Source organism: Balaenoptera ricei, chromosome 3 (assembly GCF_028023285.1).
Source record: "Balaenoptera ricei isolate mBalRic1 chromosome 3, mBalRic1.hap2, whole genome shotgun sequence".
NCBI lineage: Eukaryota > Metazoa > Chordata > Mammalia > Artiodactyla > Balaenopteridae > Balaenoptera > Balaenoptera ricei.
Genome location: NC_082641.1, coordinates 115,086,606 through 115,106,420, shown reverse-complemented (window position 1 = coordinate 115,106,420; position 19,815 = coordinate 115,086,606). Strand labels below are relative to the sequence as shown.

Genomic DNA, 19,815 nt, shown 5'->3' with positions numbered 1-19,815 from the left:
CTCATCTAAACTCACCATCCCCTGCAATCTTCACGAGGACTTGCAATGGCTTCTTGCTTCCAAGCCCGCCTCCTTATAGCTGGGTCCCTATTCCTGCCCCTCCTGCCTGGATCCGTGTCAGTTGTTCATCCCTTGGATCTACCTACATGACTGTCCCCCCCTGCCTGGTTGGGTCCTGGCATCTCATCACAAGACTGTGCTTTTTGTAAGTGCCAGGCATGTCTCTGCTCCCTTTGTCCCCAGGGCTGACCTTCTACTTTCAGATCTACCTCTCTTTGTACATCCCAAGGAATTAGGCAGGTACCTACATTTCAGTATCAGATGCCTACACCTCACCTACCCTTGTAAGTTTGCCAGTGTTGTCATGGCCATCTCAGGATCTACAGCCTCAAGAAAAAGTACAAAAGGAGAGGGGGTCCCCATGACTGATGGGACTTAGACATTTCTGGCCATGGGATGAGCAGTGGGAATCATCAGCTCATGCTTGCGTCACAGGGCAGGATGGGGGCAAGGGTCACCTCATGGAGGCTCCTGGTCTAACTGGATCCCCTTTTCTCAGGTTTTGGAGAAATGAGATGAGACTTGTTGGGGGAAAACTGTGTAATCAAAAGAAAAGGAAAATGACAGACTTTGTCCAACCCTCACCAGTTTCAGAGAATGAACTCTTGCAAGGGTGTTTTATTACTTAAATGTATTTCTCACAGAGGTGATACTGAGCAAAGAAAATCCTCTTTGAGTTACATGGCTTTATCGTTCAGCACTGCAGGATCTTTCATCTCTAAGCAGTAAAATCAGGCAGTAATTCAAAGTTTAAGTTACTGTTTCATTTTAAAAATATCACCTTAACCTTTAGCACTTGGTCAAAGTCTGCTTTGGCATTTTTGGTCAGCTTTATCTATAGCTTTATTTTGTTGGCTGTTATGAACATATGCAGGCTTTATTCAGAAAGGCATTTGGGGTTTATTTTCTCCAGCAAGCAAAGGGGGAGGGAGGAAGGAATTGGGCTAAAGAGCAGGCATAAAGTGAGGCTGAATGGCTGGTGATGGTTATCTTATGTGAGGCCACTGTGAGATGTTAATGGCTTTTTTTGACCTTGGCAAGTGTTAGCTTTGGGAAAGGAGTTGGTGGATATGCTTAGCTGGCATCTGTTTTCTCATTCTTCAGAATGTCAGGGGCAGGTTTCCCTGGTGGCACAGTGGTTAAGAATCCGCCTGCCAATGCAGGGAACACGGGTTCGAGCCCTGGTCCGGGAAGCTCCCACATGCCGCGGAGCAACTAAGCCCGTGTGCCACAACTACTGAGCCTGCACTCTAGAGCCCGTGAGCCACAACTGCTGAGCCCGCATGCCACAACTACTGAAGCCTACGCTCCTAGAGACCGTGCTCCGCAACGAGAGAAGCCACCGCAATGAGAAGCCCACATGCAGCAACAAAGAGTAGCCCCTGCTCGCCGCAACTAGAAGAAAGCTCACGCGCAGCAACAAAGACCCAACGCAGCCAAAATAAATTAAAAAAAAAAAATGTCAGGGGCTGCTGGGGATGCGACCTGGACACTTTATCACTCTAGAAATCTGCTGCTTCTCTTTCTCCGTCTGTATTTCTTCTCTCTCATCTGTGAGGTCTCTGTTTCTAAGTGAAGGGAGGGGTTTTTATGAAGAGGCCCTACGAGAAGTCATTGCTTCAGAAACCAAGACTCAGGAGCCTGTCTCTACAGTGCATTCGTGATGACAAAGAAATGAAGACAAAGAGCAGCAGGCGCCCTGGGACCGCCCCTCAGAGATGCTCTGGGGCAGGAGGCCACACATCCTCCTGCTGCGGGGACCAGAGCAGAAAGGTGACGTCACCGTTTTCTGAGCCCCAAACGATTAAGTCACTATGAAGCCTGCATTCTCAGGAGTTAAGAACAGGAGAAAATTAGTCTGAAGCCACAGAAGAGGCCTTCGCTGGGCTGCTTGGCAGAGGTTGTGGATCTGATACACACTTCTCACTCTGACCTTCCTTCTGTGGGTGACATGGTCCTCCCAGTCTTTTGCTGGCTGCGAAGTGCTCTCTCTGCTGTAGCCACTTTAAATGTCTGTGGTTTTCTTCCCTCATTTCTCTGAGAAACTCATTCCCTCTTTGGTGATAGATCTGGCAGGGCTTGTGGGAGCCGGAGGAGGTGCTTGTTATCTGTTGTCATTCATTTCTTCCTTCATTGAACAAATAAGGGTTCCTAGTATGTACTGGGCACACCTTTAGGTGCCCGAGATGCAGCAGGGAAGATAAGGTCGAAGATCCCTGCCCTCCTGGAGCCCAGGGTCCAGTGGGATCATGACAAGAGCCATGCAGAGATACTTTGGAGGGACACCAGCTCTTTGCCTTTTCAGATGCAGAACATCGTAACCCTAAGGATGTGCTGCCTTGGTACACGTCACAGAGAGTGCCTCCCAGCTGCGTGACTGAGAGTGGTTCCTGCAGGCACCATGGGTGGGCTGACCAGGTGGACCGTAGTCAGCTCAGCACTGGACTTGGTAAACATCTAGACACGAGACCATATAATTAAACTCTTAAGAACACAGCCTTTAGAGTCAGATGGCCTGGGCTTGAATTCTGGCTCTGCAACTTAGAGCTGGCTTTCCCTGGGCAAACAACATTTCTGAGCCTATATGGCTATTATAATAGTTCTTGCCTCGTAGGCACTGGGGTGAAAATGAAAGAAGGAAGTGTAGGTAAAGCTTGTAGCCCAACGTCTGGGGTTCCGTGACTAACTGCAGTGAACATTATATATATTATTAAGGTTTTATAATCCCTTTCTACCAGCGTTGTGGAGGATACAGATATACTTAGTGTTCATAGCTTTACTCTGAAGGATGCTCAGGTGTATTACATAAAAACCCTGCAGTCTAGCAGCGAAATGATAAACGGGGAGAACACATTAGAGGGACAAGAGGAGCAGGCCGGGGGCCCGGAGGTTGGGTCGTGGAGGCTGGAGATGTGCCTGGAGCAGGGGTTCTGCTGGAGCAGGAGAGGCCGGGATGTGTTCGGGGAGCCCTAGTCTGAGTGGGGAGGCTGGGAAGCAAAAGATGAAGGCGTTCGGGTGAGAGGAACATCCGAGTGACTCAAGGACTGGGGAGTGGGGTGGAGAACAGATGTTGAAGGAATGGGGCTCTGTTGCTGGAGAAGCAAAATCAGGACCAGAGGTGACGGGCCTCAGAAAGAAGGGCTTGAGTTTAACCCGGGCCTGTGGGGAAAATGTCAGCATTTGGGGGGTCTTCAGTCTGAGTCCCCAGTAAGCAGGGAGAATCACACTGGGTAGTAGAAAGGACTGTCCAAGCTTTGCATCTGGTAGACTCTGAGAGTCCGGATGCCATTCACGGGGCCAAGGAGCATCAAGGCCTGGAGTTGTGTGGTGAGAGATGACATCGTTTGGGCAGCTTGACCAGACACGATGACCCAGAGCCATGTGGAATCGCTCAGCAGGCGGTGAGGTGGGTGGGACCACCATCCATCCATTCATCTGTCCAAGCAGCTGTTTGTCCATCCACTGTTAATTTAGCACCTACTATTTCTTAGATGCTGTGCTGGGCACTGGGGCTAAACAAGTGAATGAAAACCTCCAGTTTATGGAGCTCATGAGAGAAACCGGCAAGAAAGCAGTCATGGCAGTAGAGGGCTGGCGTTGGGGTTGAGGTGGGCACAGGGGCTGGGAGCCTTAGGGGACACCTGCTACAGGCTCTGTGGGGGGAGCTGCAGACAGAGCAAGGTGTCAAGACGGAGGGGCCCAGGTGGAGCGTGTGTGGTCGACTAGGGGGTCTGTACCCTGGAGCAGAGTGGGCGGGTTTGGGAGAGAAGCAAAGGCATGAGGTTGGGGCCATAGATCACCAGGGGCCTTTCCTGCTGGGCTCAAATCTTTATTTCCGTCTGAGGATGACAAGGAACACGGAATGGGTGTGAGCGGGTGGAACATCACAAACATTTTTTTTTAAATTTTTTTTTAAATTTTTTTATTTATATATTTTTTATTTATTTTTGGCTGTGTTGGGTCTTCGTTTCTGTACGAGGCCTTTCTCTAGTTGCGGCAAGCAGGGGCCACTCTTCATCGCAGTGCGCGGGCCTCTCACTATCGCGGCCTCTCTTGTTGCGGAGCACAGGCTCCAGACGCACAGGCTCAGTAGTTGTGGCTCACGGGTCTAGTTGCTCCGCGGCATGTGGGATCCTCCCAGACCAGGGCTCGAACCCGTGTCCCCTGCATTGGCAGGCAGATTCTTAACCACTGCGCCACCAAGGAAGCCCATCACAAACGTATTTGCATTTGACAGAACTCACTCAGGTGTGGAGAAGCCCTTGGAGGCAGGGCTGGGAGGACCGGAGGAACAGGAGAGCTGCCAGCGCAGGGGATCCCTGGGCTGTCCTTTCCACTCTCCGGACAGCTGTGGGAGGAGGATTCCTTTTGTTCAGCGATACGGAGGGGAGGCTTGGGCAGGTTATGCACATCGCTCCGGTTCTCACCTCCAGTAAGCAGCCAGAGCCCTGAGTGTCGGATTTCCTTCTAGTTAACACTGAGAGCTGCAGGCGGAGCAGGGGGCAGAAACCTGTCCCCTTCCGTCATCACAGCTGCGGAGGTGAGAGTTTCAGAGAAATCAGGTGCCACCTCGACTCGACTCGCCTGCCGCCTCCTGTGAGTCCTGTGTGGGAGGCTCTGCCCCAGAGGTGTCAGGGGACCTCGAGTGGGAATGGCAGCTGAGAAAAGGCAGGGCCTCCAAGGAAGCCGGGACAGAGGGAGAGACAGGCATCCCAAGGGCATTTCTAGCAGTGGAAACATTTTATTTTAAGCAGGTGCCAGCACCTCGGAACACTCTCTCCCTTTCTCCTGGAGCTGCCTGAGCCCGCCTGAGACGCCTGAACGGGCCCCTGCTCCCGCCCGCCCCTCGCACCTCCCAGAGGGTTTCTGCTTCTCCTCCGCCTGCGGCATTGCCCCCACCCTCTTCCTTGTATTCCTCCTCACTGTGCCTCCCGCCTCTCCTTCTGCCGTGCCTTCTCCACTGTCGTCTTTTCTTCGTCTCCCCTTTCATTCTTATTTGTGTCCTCTCCTTCCTGACCTGTGTTTCTCCTCATCTGAGTTGGGAGTGGTGGTCCCTGACCTCCTAGGGTTCCTGGGAAGATGATTATTTCATTATTTCAGCAAGCCCTTTCTACCCACTTTCCAAGTGTGGGGCTTCTGTCTGGCCCTGGGGGGTGTGAGTACAAGCAACGTCCAGTTCTTGCTCTCAGGGAGCTTCCCGCCAGGTGGGAGTCAAGTTCAGTGGCCTAATCGCTTGCTTGAGGCCCCGGCTGGGCCACTCTGGACCGCCAGCCTCTGAAAGTGCTCTGCTGGGGAGAGGCCCCGTGTGCTCCGACAGTTACTCTGTTAGCCTGGAACAGCTTCAGGCCCTTACGCCTCCAGGGGAGGTAAGTCTGGGTGCCTTCAGCTTCCGGAACGCGAAGGAAAGGTGCCCACATCATCTTGTCCAGTTCTGTTGGCTAACCAGCTTGACTTCTGTGAGCTCTCTTAGCTAATTACAGTAATTCAAAGTGACTTTGAATAACATCACTATCAGTAGTGCAGCTGACAAGCAAGGGTTTCGTTGGGCATGATTTAGGGAGATGTGGCCAGCGGTTCATTTCCCCTCTAGAGCTCAGCGTCGTGGCAGCCTCCTTCCTGCATCTCCCCAGCTCTGGATCATTCCCCTCCTCTTGACCTCTCCGTCTTCATCCAGCCCTCCTGGGATGCCTGACAAGGCTTGGCCAGACCCCTGGCAGTGGAGGAGTCTGTGAGGCACCACACACAGCAGTAGACTAGGGGGAGGTGGAATGATCTGGATTAAAAGTGAAGCTGCCATCAACAGCTTTGTGACCTTGAGGCCATGATTTGCTTTCTCAAGCTTGCAAAGTGTTTTGGTCTATAAAACCAACACCAGCTCTCACCCAGCGTTATATGAGGTGCATCACATAAATCAACAGGCCCGTCGTAAGTACTTGCTGTGTGCTGGGGCTGAGACGCAGGGACACATTTCCTTCAGGACGCAGCCCTACGCACAGGTAGCCGAGGAGCCTGCGGTCAGGGCAGCGAGGAGAACAGCACTGGGCACTCAGGCAGGAGCCCACGGAGGCCTGCCTGGAGGGGGCGTGGAGCCAGGCAAGCAAGAGGGAAGGTCTGACTCTCTGCTCTCATGCTTAGGTGTCGGGAGTGGCATGCCTCTTCTTTTTTATTAAACCGGTTTCATTTCTAATTGGAGCCCCTTTCCTACAGGGCTGGGGGGAAACCTGACCTCAGTCGTTTTATGAGTTTTGCCTCCTTCCTGGGTCCTGTCAAGGGTCTGAGCTCTTACTCGGAGTCAGACGCTGGGCTGGGGTGGAGGTGCTGCTCTGCCCGTCACCTCTGCACAGAGGCCCTTGCTTTTGTTCCCTCATTCCTTTACTCAGCTTATTTTCATTGAGCACCTACTATGTGCCAGGTACTTTTCCAAGAGCTTTGGATATAACAATGAATAAATCAAAGATCCCTGTCCTCATGGAACTCACATTCTAGCAAGACAAACAGAAAGCAGCAAATCAGTAATTTAAGCAGTGTATTACAAGATGATAGATTTCATATTTTAAAAAGGTAAAGTAGAACAATGTTAGGGCATCAGAATGCCAGGTTGTCATTTTAAAAGGGTACTGAGAGAAGGCTTCAGTGAGAGGGTGACATTTGAGCAAAGGCCTCAAGAAGATGAGGGGATGCAGGCAGGGGCCCTTAACCGTCCCTGTCTCCAGGGCCCCTATGGGTCTGGGGCTCCCTGCTGCTCCCGGGCCATGCTTGGCCAGGCTGTGTGGGGTTCCATCTCTTTTGGTGCATACCTGGCGGTTCTTCCTCCCAGGTGTCTCCCCACGAAGCCAACAGGAAGCAGGGCCTGGGAACTCCAACTCCTTCCTCATCTGCACTGTCTTCCCCAAATCCCAGATAGAGGAAAAATCCCAAAGAAATTTGAAATTTTTAAATAGTATCTAGCCTTCAGAGGATCCCACGCAGAGCAGACATCAGGAGAATGACTCAGAGGTGAGAAGCAGTGGAGGTGAGGCCGGGAAGCCCCAGAGTTGTGATGTCTGGGAGCAAAAAGTGTGGACCAGGAGCAGGGAGTAGTGGAGATGAGGCTGAGCGCGTGTGAGGTGGGACTGACACAGGTGACACCTGCAGGGGGCGCTCGCCTCACCAGGGTCTGGTCAGGGAGGTGGGATGCAGCCCCTGGAGGGCTCCCCAAGTCAAAGGCTGTAGGAGTTGGCTGCCTTTAGGGAGAGGGTATCTTTTTCTCAGGTCTTTGGGGAGAGGGCATCTTTTTCTCAGGCCCCCTCAGGGTATCTTGTCCCTTTGGCGTTTCCTGTGCAGGACCTTCCACTGGCTTTGTTATACGAGTTAAAGGAGCTTTATTCAGCCTTGCCCCTGAAAACAGACCTGGGACATTCTTTACACGAATCTTCATTTGCTCAAAAGGGTTTGCTAAATTGTTCACAGGATGAGCAAGGTCGGGAGCAGGTGAGGAAGCTACTTAAGAGAATGACCTCCCACGAGATGCATGACTTCTTCCAGCCTCAGTTTCCCCATCTGCAACATGAAAGAGAGTCTTTGCAAGACCTCAGATGCTGCAATTCATGGTGCCCGTGTCGAGTCTTCTCACTGTACTGGTGCCTGTGTACATCAGTGAAGAGAATGTGTGCTTTAGGAAAACCTCAGTCCATCCTTGGTCTCACCAATCCCTGTTGAAGGCCTGATCTTTGCAGTCCCAGGCAGGTCCTGTAGGCGGCGGTGCAGGATCCTCTCTCCACAACCACCGCACCCCCCCCACCCCCAGAGCTCGCCCCCTTCTGGGCAGGCGAAGGAGAAAAACTCAGCGCAGAACCGAGGGAGGGAGCAGTTCAGGGGAGGAGATAGGAGTGATTTCTGCGAAGAATTCTAGCACCGCCGGGCAAAGCAACGTTTACTTTTCCCTAGCGATTGGTTTAATAATTATGAAACATATGGAAGAGTTTAAGGAATATTGGGATGAATACTGTATGCCCATTGCCAAGGTTTGACAGTTATTAACATTTTGCCCCATTTCCTCTCTCTGTACACATGTGCAATTTTCCCCTGGACCATTTAGAAGTAATTTGTAGACATCGTGACATCTCACCCCTAAGAAAATAAACAGGCATTTTCCTATACGAGCCCCTTAGTAGGTATTATTACACCTACGAGAGCAATAATTCAGCATAACCTAACATATAATCCGTATTACAATCACAACATTTTCCCAGAATGCCTTTTATAGCTTTGTATAATTATTATTATTATTCAAGAACCAATCAAGTCTCACTCATTGCTTTTGTTTCAACTGTTTAATTTCTTCTAGAACAAGGACCTACTCACTTCAGGGGTTTTTGTTTGTTTTATTTTTTGAGCGTTTAGGCAGTCATCTTATAAAATATCCTCAGTTTTGGATTTGGTTTGTAATGAATAGATTCAAGTTAAGGATTTTTGGCACTGGAACTTCAAAGGCACTGTTATTACTTCCTTTTGAGGCGCATCAGGAGGGACATGCCAGGTGGTCCCACTGCTGGTGGCACTAAATTGGCCCCTTTGTCCCTTTGTTAAGAGGTGACTGCCAAATGTTTATTGAAAAATGTACATTTCCTCTTTTAATTAGGTATTCTATGGGGTGACACTTGGAGACTGTGTGAATGTCCTATTCCCCAGTGACTTTCACCCAATATTTTTAGTAAATATCAAATGATTCCTTCCTGACTCAATTATTACATTGGTCGGGGGGAGCAAAATGATAATTTTCTCATTCCAGCATTCCTTCTAAATTTATTTAGCTGGCATTCTTCTGTAAAGAAGAGCTTTTCTTTCACATTTTTAGCAACTTGGTTTTAAAGTTTAAGGTTCTACCTTCTTTAGAACTCTTAATTCAGAAAAGGAAAGTGTGTGTGAGAGAGAGAGTGTGAGAAGGAGTGTGTGTGCGTGTATGAGAGAGACAGAGACAGAATGAGATGTAAAGGCTGAGCCCTGACACACACAGGCCTTCTTGAGAAGGCCCACCATCAGCCCATTTGAGCTGGTCCCTTCCACTCTGCTCCCTGCTCACTCCTCTCCAGCTTCACTGGCTTCCTGGCTATTTCTCGAGTGCAGTCAACATCCCCCACCTCAGGGCCTTTGCACTTCCCTTTGCCTGGAACCCCCTTCTCCCGATAGCCGCATGGCTCACTTTATTCCGTCCCCTGCCCAGATGTCATCTGGTCAGAAGATTTCCTGGTCACCCATATAATGTACCAGCCCCTCCCCATTACTCTCTGTCTCTTACTCTCCATTGTGTGTCCTCCACAGCCCTCATCAGCACCTGCCCCATACACTTCATGAGAACAGGCCCCTTGTCCCATTGGTTCAGAGCCTAGAATGGGCCCTGGCTTACCATAGGCCCATAAATATTTGGTGAATGCAAGAAGGAACACACATATGCATGCATGTTTGGTAAAACTCTGAACGAGACCAGAGCCCCTTCCCTTGTTTCTCCTCGCTGCTCCCTCCAGATGACCACAGAGACCCTCCAGCCCTGGGTAGACAGGACAGCTGTTCCTCAGCCCCGGGATAACGTGTGCCATCAGCAACCGCTAGCTTGGTGCCCAGTTATGAAAGCCTGCAGAGTCGGGAAATTATCTGCCCCCCACCACCTCCACCTTCCTTGACATGATTTTTGGGGAATAAAAACAAATCAGAATTCATCAACTGTGAACAAAATTGTCAACTGTGAACTGTCAACAGTCTGGTTTTAAAATAGATGAGAAGTTGATGAAATACAGCGGGGAAAGCAATTTAAATAAAATGTTAAAAATAATACCCAAAGCGGGCAAGGCAACAGGAAAAGTGCGGTGCAGTGGAGAATGTGAGCAGCAGAGACCTGCGTGAGCAGTGAACCAGAGAGAGGTTATTAGTTTTGCTTTACAAATCACAGAGGAGAGAGATTTACTGGCCATTCACGGGAAAACATTCACTCATTCCAACGTGTTGGCGTGTTATGCGAAATGGAAGGGAAGATTGGTTGGAAAATCTGCTGGCACGTTTATTTTTAAGTAGGTCAACATTTTGAATATTTCTGCCAATTTGTGAAATCTCTGGCTCTTCTTCTGTCTTCTCTGTTTCTGTGATGATTGGGGAAGGCATTTCTGTCCCAGCAGGTCAAGGGGTCTAGAAGCTTCAGGGGTTTGTATTTATTTTTTAAAGCTTTTTTTTTTTTTTTAATTTTTATTTATTTATATTTATTTTTGGCTGTGTTGGGTCTTCGTTTCTGTGCGAGGGCCCCCTCCAGTTGCGGCAAGCGGGGGCCACTCTTCATCACAGTGCGCGGGCCTCTCACTGTCGTGGCCTCTCTTGTTGCGGAGCACAAGCTCCAGACGCGCAGGCTCAGTAGTTGTGGCTCAGGGGCCTAGTTGCTCCGCGGCATGTGGGATCCTCCCAGACCAGGGCTCAAACCCGTGTCCCCTGCACTGGCAGGCAGACTCTCAACCGCTGCGCCACCAGGGAAGCCCTGTATTTATTTTTATATTTGTGTTTATATGAATATGGGTTCCAGTACTGTATGTAAAGTCCTTAACTTATTTTCACTTCTTCAACTCTCCTCCTTTCAATAGTTATGGCTAATTATTTATTTAACTGCTTTATCATAAAATCAATATAAAGCCTTGAGTTTTTCATATTTCCTCTCTTCTGGGCATGAGTCTCAGCCTATACATTGGCCAAGTTCTTCATGTCCAACTGCCCCATATCCTGAGGCTGCCGTTTCATGTTACCTTCTTTCTTTTTAGGAGAATTGAGCCATCTTGGCACAAGGTCTGTGCTTTATGAAACTAAGACAAGGTGATCCATCCCTTAGAGGCTCTCTTTTTAAAAATGGAAGGTGTATTAGTTTGCGAGGGCTGCTGTAACAAAGTACCATGAGTTGGGTGGCTTAAACAGCAGAAGTTTATCATCTCACAGTCCCAGAGGTATAAGTCTGAAATGAAGGTGTGAGCAAGGTTGGTTCCTTCTGGGATTGCCAGGAAGAAACTGTCTCTTGCTTCTTCCAGCTTCTGGCAGCCTCAGGCATTTCTTGTGGATGGTCCTCTTCCCCCCATGACTCTTCACATCATCTTCCCTCTGTGTGTGTCTGTCTCTGTGTCCAAATTTCCCCTTCTTATAAGCATGCCAGTCATATTGGATTAGAGGCCACTCTAATGACTTCATTTTAACATGATTATCTCTGTCAAGACCCTATTTCTAAATAAGCCACACTCTGGGATACTGAGGGTTAGGACTCCAACATGAGGGATGTAATTCAACCCATAGCACAAGGTGTAAATCTTTCCCTCCCCGAGGGTGAGCAGGTGGGCAGGACAGTAGTGATTCATCTCTTTTTAGACCAGCTTCCAGTGTTGGCCAGGGCTGGAAGGGTTCTCCCCCATGGGCCACGGTGACCTTCTGTTGGTAACTCTACATTTATTGAGCTGTGACTCTTTCCCCTTGTGATGGACAAGCTCCAGGGAGCACCTCTGCCTTTGGCTCTTTGTGAACTTTGTAGATTGAATGTCTCTCCACTCCAAACCCATATACTTTGTTTGTACCTGTTTGTTCCTCTTCTATCCCCCAACCCCAATTTGTTTCCTAAAATGAGGAGTTATGGGTGTCACTTCCCAAGAACGTCAGTTTTCGGTTTGTTTTTAGAGTCCACCTCCAGGCTACAGACTCTTTAAGAGGTGGGCTCACAGGCCACCCTGTTTAACTTGGAGCTCTGCAGACCCTGTTCTGACGCAGGACAACAGCCCAGGTGGGGCAGGGCAGGGTGGGGTGCCGGCTGGCTACCTGGAACCTCAGGACCCGCAGGGCACACGTGGAGGAAGTGGACACATGCTTTCTGAGCAAGTCCTAAATGCCAAGAAATCACCATCCATAATTTTGCCAGTTTTCAACTCCTGCTTTGAGAACACTGTGAGGGTGAAGGCGTGGGAGTTCTGAAGGCTTGTCATTTGGTCCTGAGGTAGGGCGGGAGCTAGTGATGTCCCTGTGGTGTTGGGGGACACTTATTTCTCCCTCCCCATATCTCCCTGGGAGGACCCCCCTTTCACTCCCTTGCTCTCTGCTCCCCGCTGCCCCGTTCCCAGGAAAGCTGCCTATGTCCTGTTGGGTGGGAGCCCGGCATCTCTTGGATCAGGTTCATAGCCACAGCCAGGAGCGGCATCCCTGCGTTGGCCAGGTAACGTGGGCACCTCTTGTTCTCTTGGCTCCCATTCTCTTGGCAGGTCTATACTAAAGGGGTAGCATACTTGCCTTATGTTTGCAAAACCTCTGTGTGCACAGACCCGGGCACACTTCTGCCAGGTCCACCCAGGTCTGTGTGTTGTCTCTGCCTGTGATTGGTGGTAAGTGGACCAGGGCTTTCCTAGGCCTCCGTTCCCTGCAGGTTGGGAGAGGCAGTTGGAGGTGTGAAGGTCCCAGGCATACTGTACAGCCCGGTCTAATGGGAAGCCCAGTACTGTGAGAGTTTTGTGTCCCCTCTGGGTAAAGCTGGTGCAGTGACCACCTTTTGGCTTCTATATCTGTTCTTGCCCAGCAAGGACCTGGGGAAGAGGGGATGGGGTAAGAGACTGGTAGGTAACTCCACGGGTGCGACTTGGAGAAGAGCTGTAGGAAGGGAACATGTGTGAGATGCTTGGTTTGTAGGCCCTCAGATGCCTCTGCCCAGAGATATTCAGGGTTCGCCACCCTTCCCAGGGGCATCCCCGCACACGTGCTCTCAATCCTCCTAACCAGCTTCCTCGGGAGATGTGGTGATAGTTGGTCCTTACCTGGATAGAAGCCTATAAACTGTGTTTTATGTTTGATCATAAAGTACTTGACACGTAAACATATATGTATTATGCATGTGTTGCCAAGGCTACTAACAAAACAAAAGCCTCAGAATCCAACGCCCAACTTACGAAATAAACCATTCCCAATTTTCACGATGCGTCTGTGGGCCCCTGTCTGACGCCATCCCCTGCCTCCTCTCTGGAGGTGACCTCTATCTTGATGGTGTCTGTCAACGCCGCTCCCCCCACCCCCCGGCTTCTTTAAAGTAGCTTTTACCACATATGTGTATATCTCTAAATAGCACATTTTGAGCTTTATAAAAAAATGAAATTATAGCCTTTTGAGCTTCATTTAAATGCCACATATTGTTCTGGAAGATAAAAGGCAGATCTGTGTCCTTGAAAGATGCATTTTCACCACTGCAGATAAATATTGTTTTCTCTGGTGGCCCCTTCCTGGAGTCGGGAAGAGGCCTGGCTGCCGCCACAGACTGAGGCAGCGACTGTGCGGGAGAGGGGTGCCGGGGCCAGCCACGGAAGCTGTGTTACTAGAATCACAGTGCGCAGGAGTCCCTAGGCCAGGCCAGGCCGCCCAAGAGGCGGTTGTTCTGGGCACCTGGGAAGCAGATGGACTAATTCCGACTCCAGTGATAGACTCGGGTGAGCGGGGAGGCTGAAAGGCAGAGCGTTAAATGTGGAGCTCAGAGACAGGACCAGGGAGCGCTGTGAGTCAAGGATGGTTCACGACGAGCATCTCAGATGCTGAGCTCTGGCGCCTACACTCCTTGCGCAGGCAGACTGGTGGCTGGCTCCTGGTGGCCGGAACAGAGGTTCAGAGCTGCAGAGCGAACAGGGACCCCATCCTCCTGCCTTTATCATTCAGCAGCTATTGACTGCACACCTACTGTGTGCCAGGGCTATATGTGTATCATATCATGCCAGGGATAAGACCGCGACTAAGACTTTTCCCTGCCGTTAAGTACTTTAGGGTCTAGAAGGAAGTCACCTTTTGCTAAAGTATGCTGTGGTAGCAAGCGATCCCCAAGCATCAGTGGCTCGTGACAGCAAGCATTAGTTCCCTGTTCATGTTGCATGCTGGCCGTGGGTTCGCTTCAGCTCTGTTCCGTGTCCTCTGCCGTCTGGGTCCCAGGCAGAAGGAGCGGCCCTTATGGGACACATGCCATTTCCATAACAGAGGGAAAGAGCAAGAGGGGAAAACCAAGCAGTGGTTTTTCCAATGTCACACAAACCTGGCTTGGATCATTCCTACTCACCATCTGCTGGCCAGAGTGAGTCATGTGGTCAGGACTGCTGTCACCACAGAAGGGACATCAGATTTCATGACACACGGCCCTGAGCAAAGTATAGATTCCTCTTCTGGGGAGGCCAGAGAATGTTTGGGAAGAGGATTACCATCTATCACAGATACAAGCAGGCAATTGCAGTCACAGTATGATAAGGCTTTAGAGAGCGAGTCACTGTACTAATTTTGACTTCATAAAGTAAGTTGACATGTAGAAACAAAGTGTATTTCCCCCTCTAAATTAGCTTTAGGGATTCTGTTGAGAAAATAGTATGAGAATCACTAGCCTGAACCTGAGGATTGTTCCAGAGGGCTAGCCCAGGGGAGGAGGAGGGGGCGGGGCCAGTAGCAGTGGTCTCCCCTCTAGCCCTGGGCACGTGCACACAGGCTGTGCTAGTTGAAAAGAAGCTTCTTACGCTGGGGACCCACGTGCCGCCTTCCAGCGTTCTCCTTGCTGCGTCTTCTGTCCATTTGGACCATCTGCGGGCACGGCGCATACCTGGGGTCTCTTTTATGCTGCATCCCTACATACACATATATCCCTCCTCTCCTTATCGCCACATCCACGTGGTCGCACAGTTTTTGTTTCCTCACTACGTCAATCGACATTCACGGTCTGGGCCGTGGCTTCCTTTCATACAGCCCCCAGCACGCCTGCCACCACACTGGGCCACGCCAGACACCCAGCAGTGTGCACAAAAGGGAGTTTTGCATCGAGAGGAAGCCAGCTCCCCATCGGCTCATCTGCTGTGCTCTCTCTGCAAGGGTCGCAGGCAACTGTGTGGCCGACGGACGGTAGGAATTACACGAGTGACTGCAGCACATGTAGGCTGAAAGCCCTCTCTCCCTATCCTCGGTGTGTAATCAGTGTGGGGACTGAATACCCCGTCGTCTCACAAGGAGCCGGGATTCATCTGCACTCATGTGTTGCTTTGCAAACGCTGGTGGCCTTTTCAAAGGTATGCGTTTGTGCTTTCCGAGGGCAAGGACCCTATCTCCCCTTTTCTCCCCTTTGAAAGATTCCGCGTGGCGCCTGATAAGAGCTGCACGCACGGTGGGTGCTCCGACCCTTCTGCCCGTCTCCCCTTCCTTTGAACCTTCAGCAGATACCAGCATGGTTCTGGGCCCGTGGGCCTTTGCAGAAGCCTGATTGCACACAGGCCTTGATCTGGAGAATTTTGCAGGTCAAAAAGGGAGGGAACTCTCAGACAACTCAGACCCAGGCCAATAGCCCAGCTGCATAATTAGCCACACACGGAGTCCAGTGCAGGCCATCTGTTCTCTCGGTCCCTCCACGTGACAGACACAGTGATGGCGACGGTTAAGTGCTTGGCCCTGGAGTCGGTCAGACGGGGTTTGGAATCCTGGATTGTGCGTGTCCTGAGCTTTCACAAGTTATTTAGCCTCTGAGTCTCCATTTCTTATTCCATAATGTAGTAATAATGAACTGCTGTTAATCGTTGTGGTCTTCTGCATCTGTAAAGAACCTCCTTCTTTCCTGCTTGGGTTCTGAATCAGTTGAGACTTAAGGGTGAAGAACTGGAGAGAGCGGCCAAAATACGAAGGGGTTGACAGGACGTTGTATGGCTTTGGGGCTTCTAATTTTGAATCCTAGAATTCAGTGGACATTTCCACCCAGTCCCAGGCTACTTAGACAACCACAGGCATCCTCTGGGGGGAAAGACTGTGTCAAACTTAGGTTTTGGATGGTTGAGGCCATAGCATTCACTCCTCGCTTGCTCCCGGGGAAAGGGCTGGGCCTCACACACCATCCAAACTTACTAAGTAGATTGTTACCCTTCCTCCCCAGGCAGAGGGTGAGCAGCTGAGCGGGCCTAGGAGGGCTACACTGGCAGAGCCTCCCTAGTGGGGGTAAGGGAACGAGTTGGAGCAGCCTTCAGCCTTTTGTCTTTGTGGACCCTCTGGGACTCCGCAGATGTTAAGTTTCATCCTGACACTCGCATAAACAGTTACGGTTGAGCTTACCACTTACTAAACTAAGCCTCCCTGGGCAGTGCTTTTAGATGTTATCCTGTGCATTTGGGAAAACATAGAAGGCCATTCCTTAGTTAGCATCCTGTAATTCAGACGTTTAACAGAGGTGAACGCCTCTTCGCTCTGTCTTTGCTTCTGTGAGCCTAACTGTGGTTAGAAGGGCACTGGCGGTTTCCTTAGGAAGCTGGGGAGGGAGGGGTCTGCGTGGCAGTATTCTTAAGGCTTGTTCTGTCTGTCTTTTGCAGTGCAAGTTGGAGTTCCATGCTTGTTCTACTGGCAAAAGTCTCACCGCCCTCTGCGACGGGCCCTGTCCATGTCTCCCGGAGCCCAAGCCACCAAAACTCAAGGCAGAGAAGAATGGTGAGTGGGCATCGTAGGACACCCCCTGAAGGGGGGCTGTGTGGTCAGGGTGGCCTGACATGGCCAAGGTCCTCCCCAGACGCCAGGAACCTGGCCCTTAGCAGAGGCATTCTAGCTCGGGCTGGGGAGACCGTTATGCTCGGCAAGTACTCTAGTCATTTAGGGACGCCAAACTGAACCGCCTTCAGCTGCCATTAAATAGAAAAAGAAGAGCTGAGAGTCTTTGAAAATAATTCTGTTAGACCAAGATATGCCCTAGGTTCTTCCAGAGGTCAAATTGGCTATGGTGTAGGAAGGGCAGGGTTTCAACGTTAAGACCAGGCCTGCCCTGGGGTGCGCCTTGGTCTTCCTTGAACTCTAATCTCTAAATCCTTTGAAAGGCCAGATTTCAAAACATAGACTGCAGAGATGTCACGATGATGGACAGTATCCCCCCACAAAAGCAATTCTCTACTACTATGTTCCGCCTCTGCCTGGCATGTGACACAGAGCCAGGGCGTGGATGGAAGAAGAATAACTCCCCAGGCGCTGTGGTTTCTCTTCCATGGCTGAGAGGGGCGGCAAAGGTCGGGCTTATCTGGATGTTTTCATGATGGAGAAAGTAATGTTGGCCCACTGGTCTCAGCCCCTTACAAGCCTTCCATAATGAGACCCAAGATAGAAGTTTGCGTTGGCCTTCTGTGGAGCTGGGCTTTCTCAGCTGTAGGTGGCTGTCCCCTGGAAAATGTTGGACATCCGTGTGTGAGTGTGTGTGCGTGCATGCACACACGTGTCTTCTAAAGCCTGCAGGTATTTGTGATGGAGGAGAATGAATAGGGTGTAAGTGTTTATCCACTTACCTCTTCCTAAGCTGTTTTGTCTTTTCCAAGGCACATAGATGGAGATGTTCAGGTGTAAATTTGTTCATGGTGATTGCTGGAATGTTGTGTTAGAAGGCTCTTTGGGAGGTTTAACCCAGGATGTGGAAGGACATTGTAAACTGTAAAGCACTGGGGTCACAAATAATCTCCATAGGTTAGTCTTGGTTACCAAAAAGCTGATCTCATTGCATTTTGGTCTGATCATCTATATAACTCTAGTAAGAAATGTTAACTAGGGACTTCCCTGGTGGTGCAGTGGTTAAGAATCTGCCTGCCAATGCAGGGGACACGGGTTTGAGCCCTGGTCCGGGAAGATCCCACATGCCATGGAGCAACTAAGCCCATGCACCACAACTACTGAGCCTGCACTCTAGAGCCCGCAAGCCACAACTACTGAGCCCATGTGCCACAACTACTGAAGCCTGTGCGCCTAGAGCCCGTGCTCTGCAACAAGAGAAGCCACTGCAATGAGAAGCCCGCGCACCACAACGAAGAGTAGCCCCCGCTCGCCACAACTAGAGAAAGCCTGTGTGCAGCAACAAAGACCCAACAGAGCCAAAAAAAATAATTAATTAATTAATTAATTAAAAAAAAAAAAAGAAATGTTAACTAATCTACACAAGCCTCCTTGTACTGTGGTCAGAAAACCTAAAGCCGTGCTGTGGTAAGCAACTACAAAGCCCACAAAATTAACTTCTGTCTGGAGATTTCTTAAGAATCTTCTTAGGAAGTCTCAGTAGCCTCTCTTATTTCAAGTATATTCTTTATTGCTTTTATTTAGTCTTCTATTCTGAGACAAGGAAACCAATCCAAGAAAGCCATTACTACCATTTTGCCTGTAGTTTTCTGGGAGGGCTTCGTGGTTCTTCAAACAAAGTACAACCCTTGTTTCTTCATGGCAGGTTTCTCACATCTGATTAAATGAGATTCACTCTCAAATATGACTCTCCAGGTATGGCCTTGGCTGTACCATCTATTTGTTCAGTTACTTACTGGTGAAAACTAGAACAAATTCTTATCGAGCCTGTGCGAGAGTAACTACATTGACATTGAAAGTAAAAAGACTCAGAAAAAAAGTGTTGTTCCAGAATTCTGAGAGGTTAGTGAGAACAAGATTACCACTTGAAAGGGTTTCATTTCCAAATGTTTGTAAAAGCACAGACCACTAAGTTAATAGCGAGAGATGGGTCAGGAAGAACGCAAAGGACTTCATTATATGCCTGTCAGAAATGAGAACAATAAAAAATAATACCAGCAATATTCTAAAACCAATTATCAAAATTATGTTTCCTTCATTAGTTCCTGCAGTCCTGTCTAATTATTTTTTGTTCCACTGGCTCTTGGGTCAACTGTCTGCTCTTATGAAGTCATCAGAGTCCTGGAACTCCACACTCTGTCTCTAGTATCATCTGGCAATTATCTAAGAAATATCACCTTGGAAGCCTGTAACAAGGCATCTGTTATTTCAAGTATCCATGAAACTTGGTACACTTCTTTCCATGAGGCTCTGAGATTGTCCTTTCTGGTTAAAGACCCAATTTCTGCTGTGACTTAAAGCAAATATTTTATATAAGCATGAGGGGAAGCAGGAACTACCTGTTGGTGAGAAGACTGAATGTAGTTAATTTATTACATATCCAACAATTTCCTAATGAAGGAGAGTATAATCCTCTATCAGGATAGGATGCTTAACTATTTAATACGGATTTGATCAGCGTTTCCCTGGTGGATAAGGGCATATTACGGGCAGTGAGGGCACTGATAGATCCCTAGGGTCATTATATGAAATGAAACATTTAAATGAAGAACATGTTACCCAGACAGAATCAGTCAAGGGAAGGCTGACTTCTTCCTTTAATTGGACGATTCTTTCCACCTAGCTCTCGCAATAGTTTGCGCCAGGCAGCGAGCGCTGAACTGAGGTTGTGGCAGTTGGGATGAGGAGGAGGGGATGGATGCCCAAGAGGGGTTGGAGGTGAAATGCAGGGCAGCTTTCATTTGGCCACTTGGCTGTTGGGTGAAGGGCAGAGGAGGATTGCCCACCCGTCCACCCGCCCCCTTACCTGGCAGCCGCCCCTCTCTGAAGCTGCAGTGGGAGTGGCGTCTACAGGCAGACTCTATCCACGGACACACCGTGGCTCTGAACAGCATCCAGAGCAGTCTTGTGTCTGTGCCTATCACAGAAATGACACTTGACAGTCTCACAAATGCACGTGTGTCAAAAATGTGACATGACTGTTGTTGATGATGATACTTTATTTTCAACCTTACCTCTATGTTGAACCGTGGTTCCTTGTGGTAATACAAACATTAGTGAAGTCACTTCCAGGTAAATTCTGTCAATTCGGGATTCTATCTAAATTCTAGGAAGTAGGGGTGGGGTGAGGGCTTATGAGCTACCATACTGGTGTGAGGTGGCTCCTGGTGTGTCTCTTTCTTTGGA

General features: G+C 49.6%; 1 protein-coding gene across 1 annotated transcript in view; it reads left to right on the top strand.

The window, feature by feature from the left end:
- SPOCK1 (SPARC (osteonectin), cwcv and kazal like domains proteoglycan 1) overlaps positions 1 to 19,815 on the top strand; it is a 556,485-nt gene that overhangs the window by 453,469 nt on the left and 83,201 nt on the right. Inside the window, exon 6 of the mRNA XM_059917154.1 lies at positions 16,398 to 16,512. Coding sequence (XP_059773137.1) covers positions 16,398 to 16,512 — 115 coding nt within the window. The remainder of the gene's footprint in view (positions 1 to 16,397; positions 16,513 to 19,815) is intronic.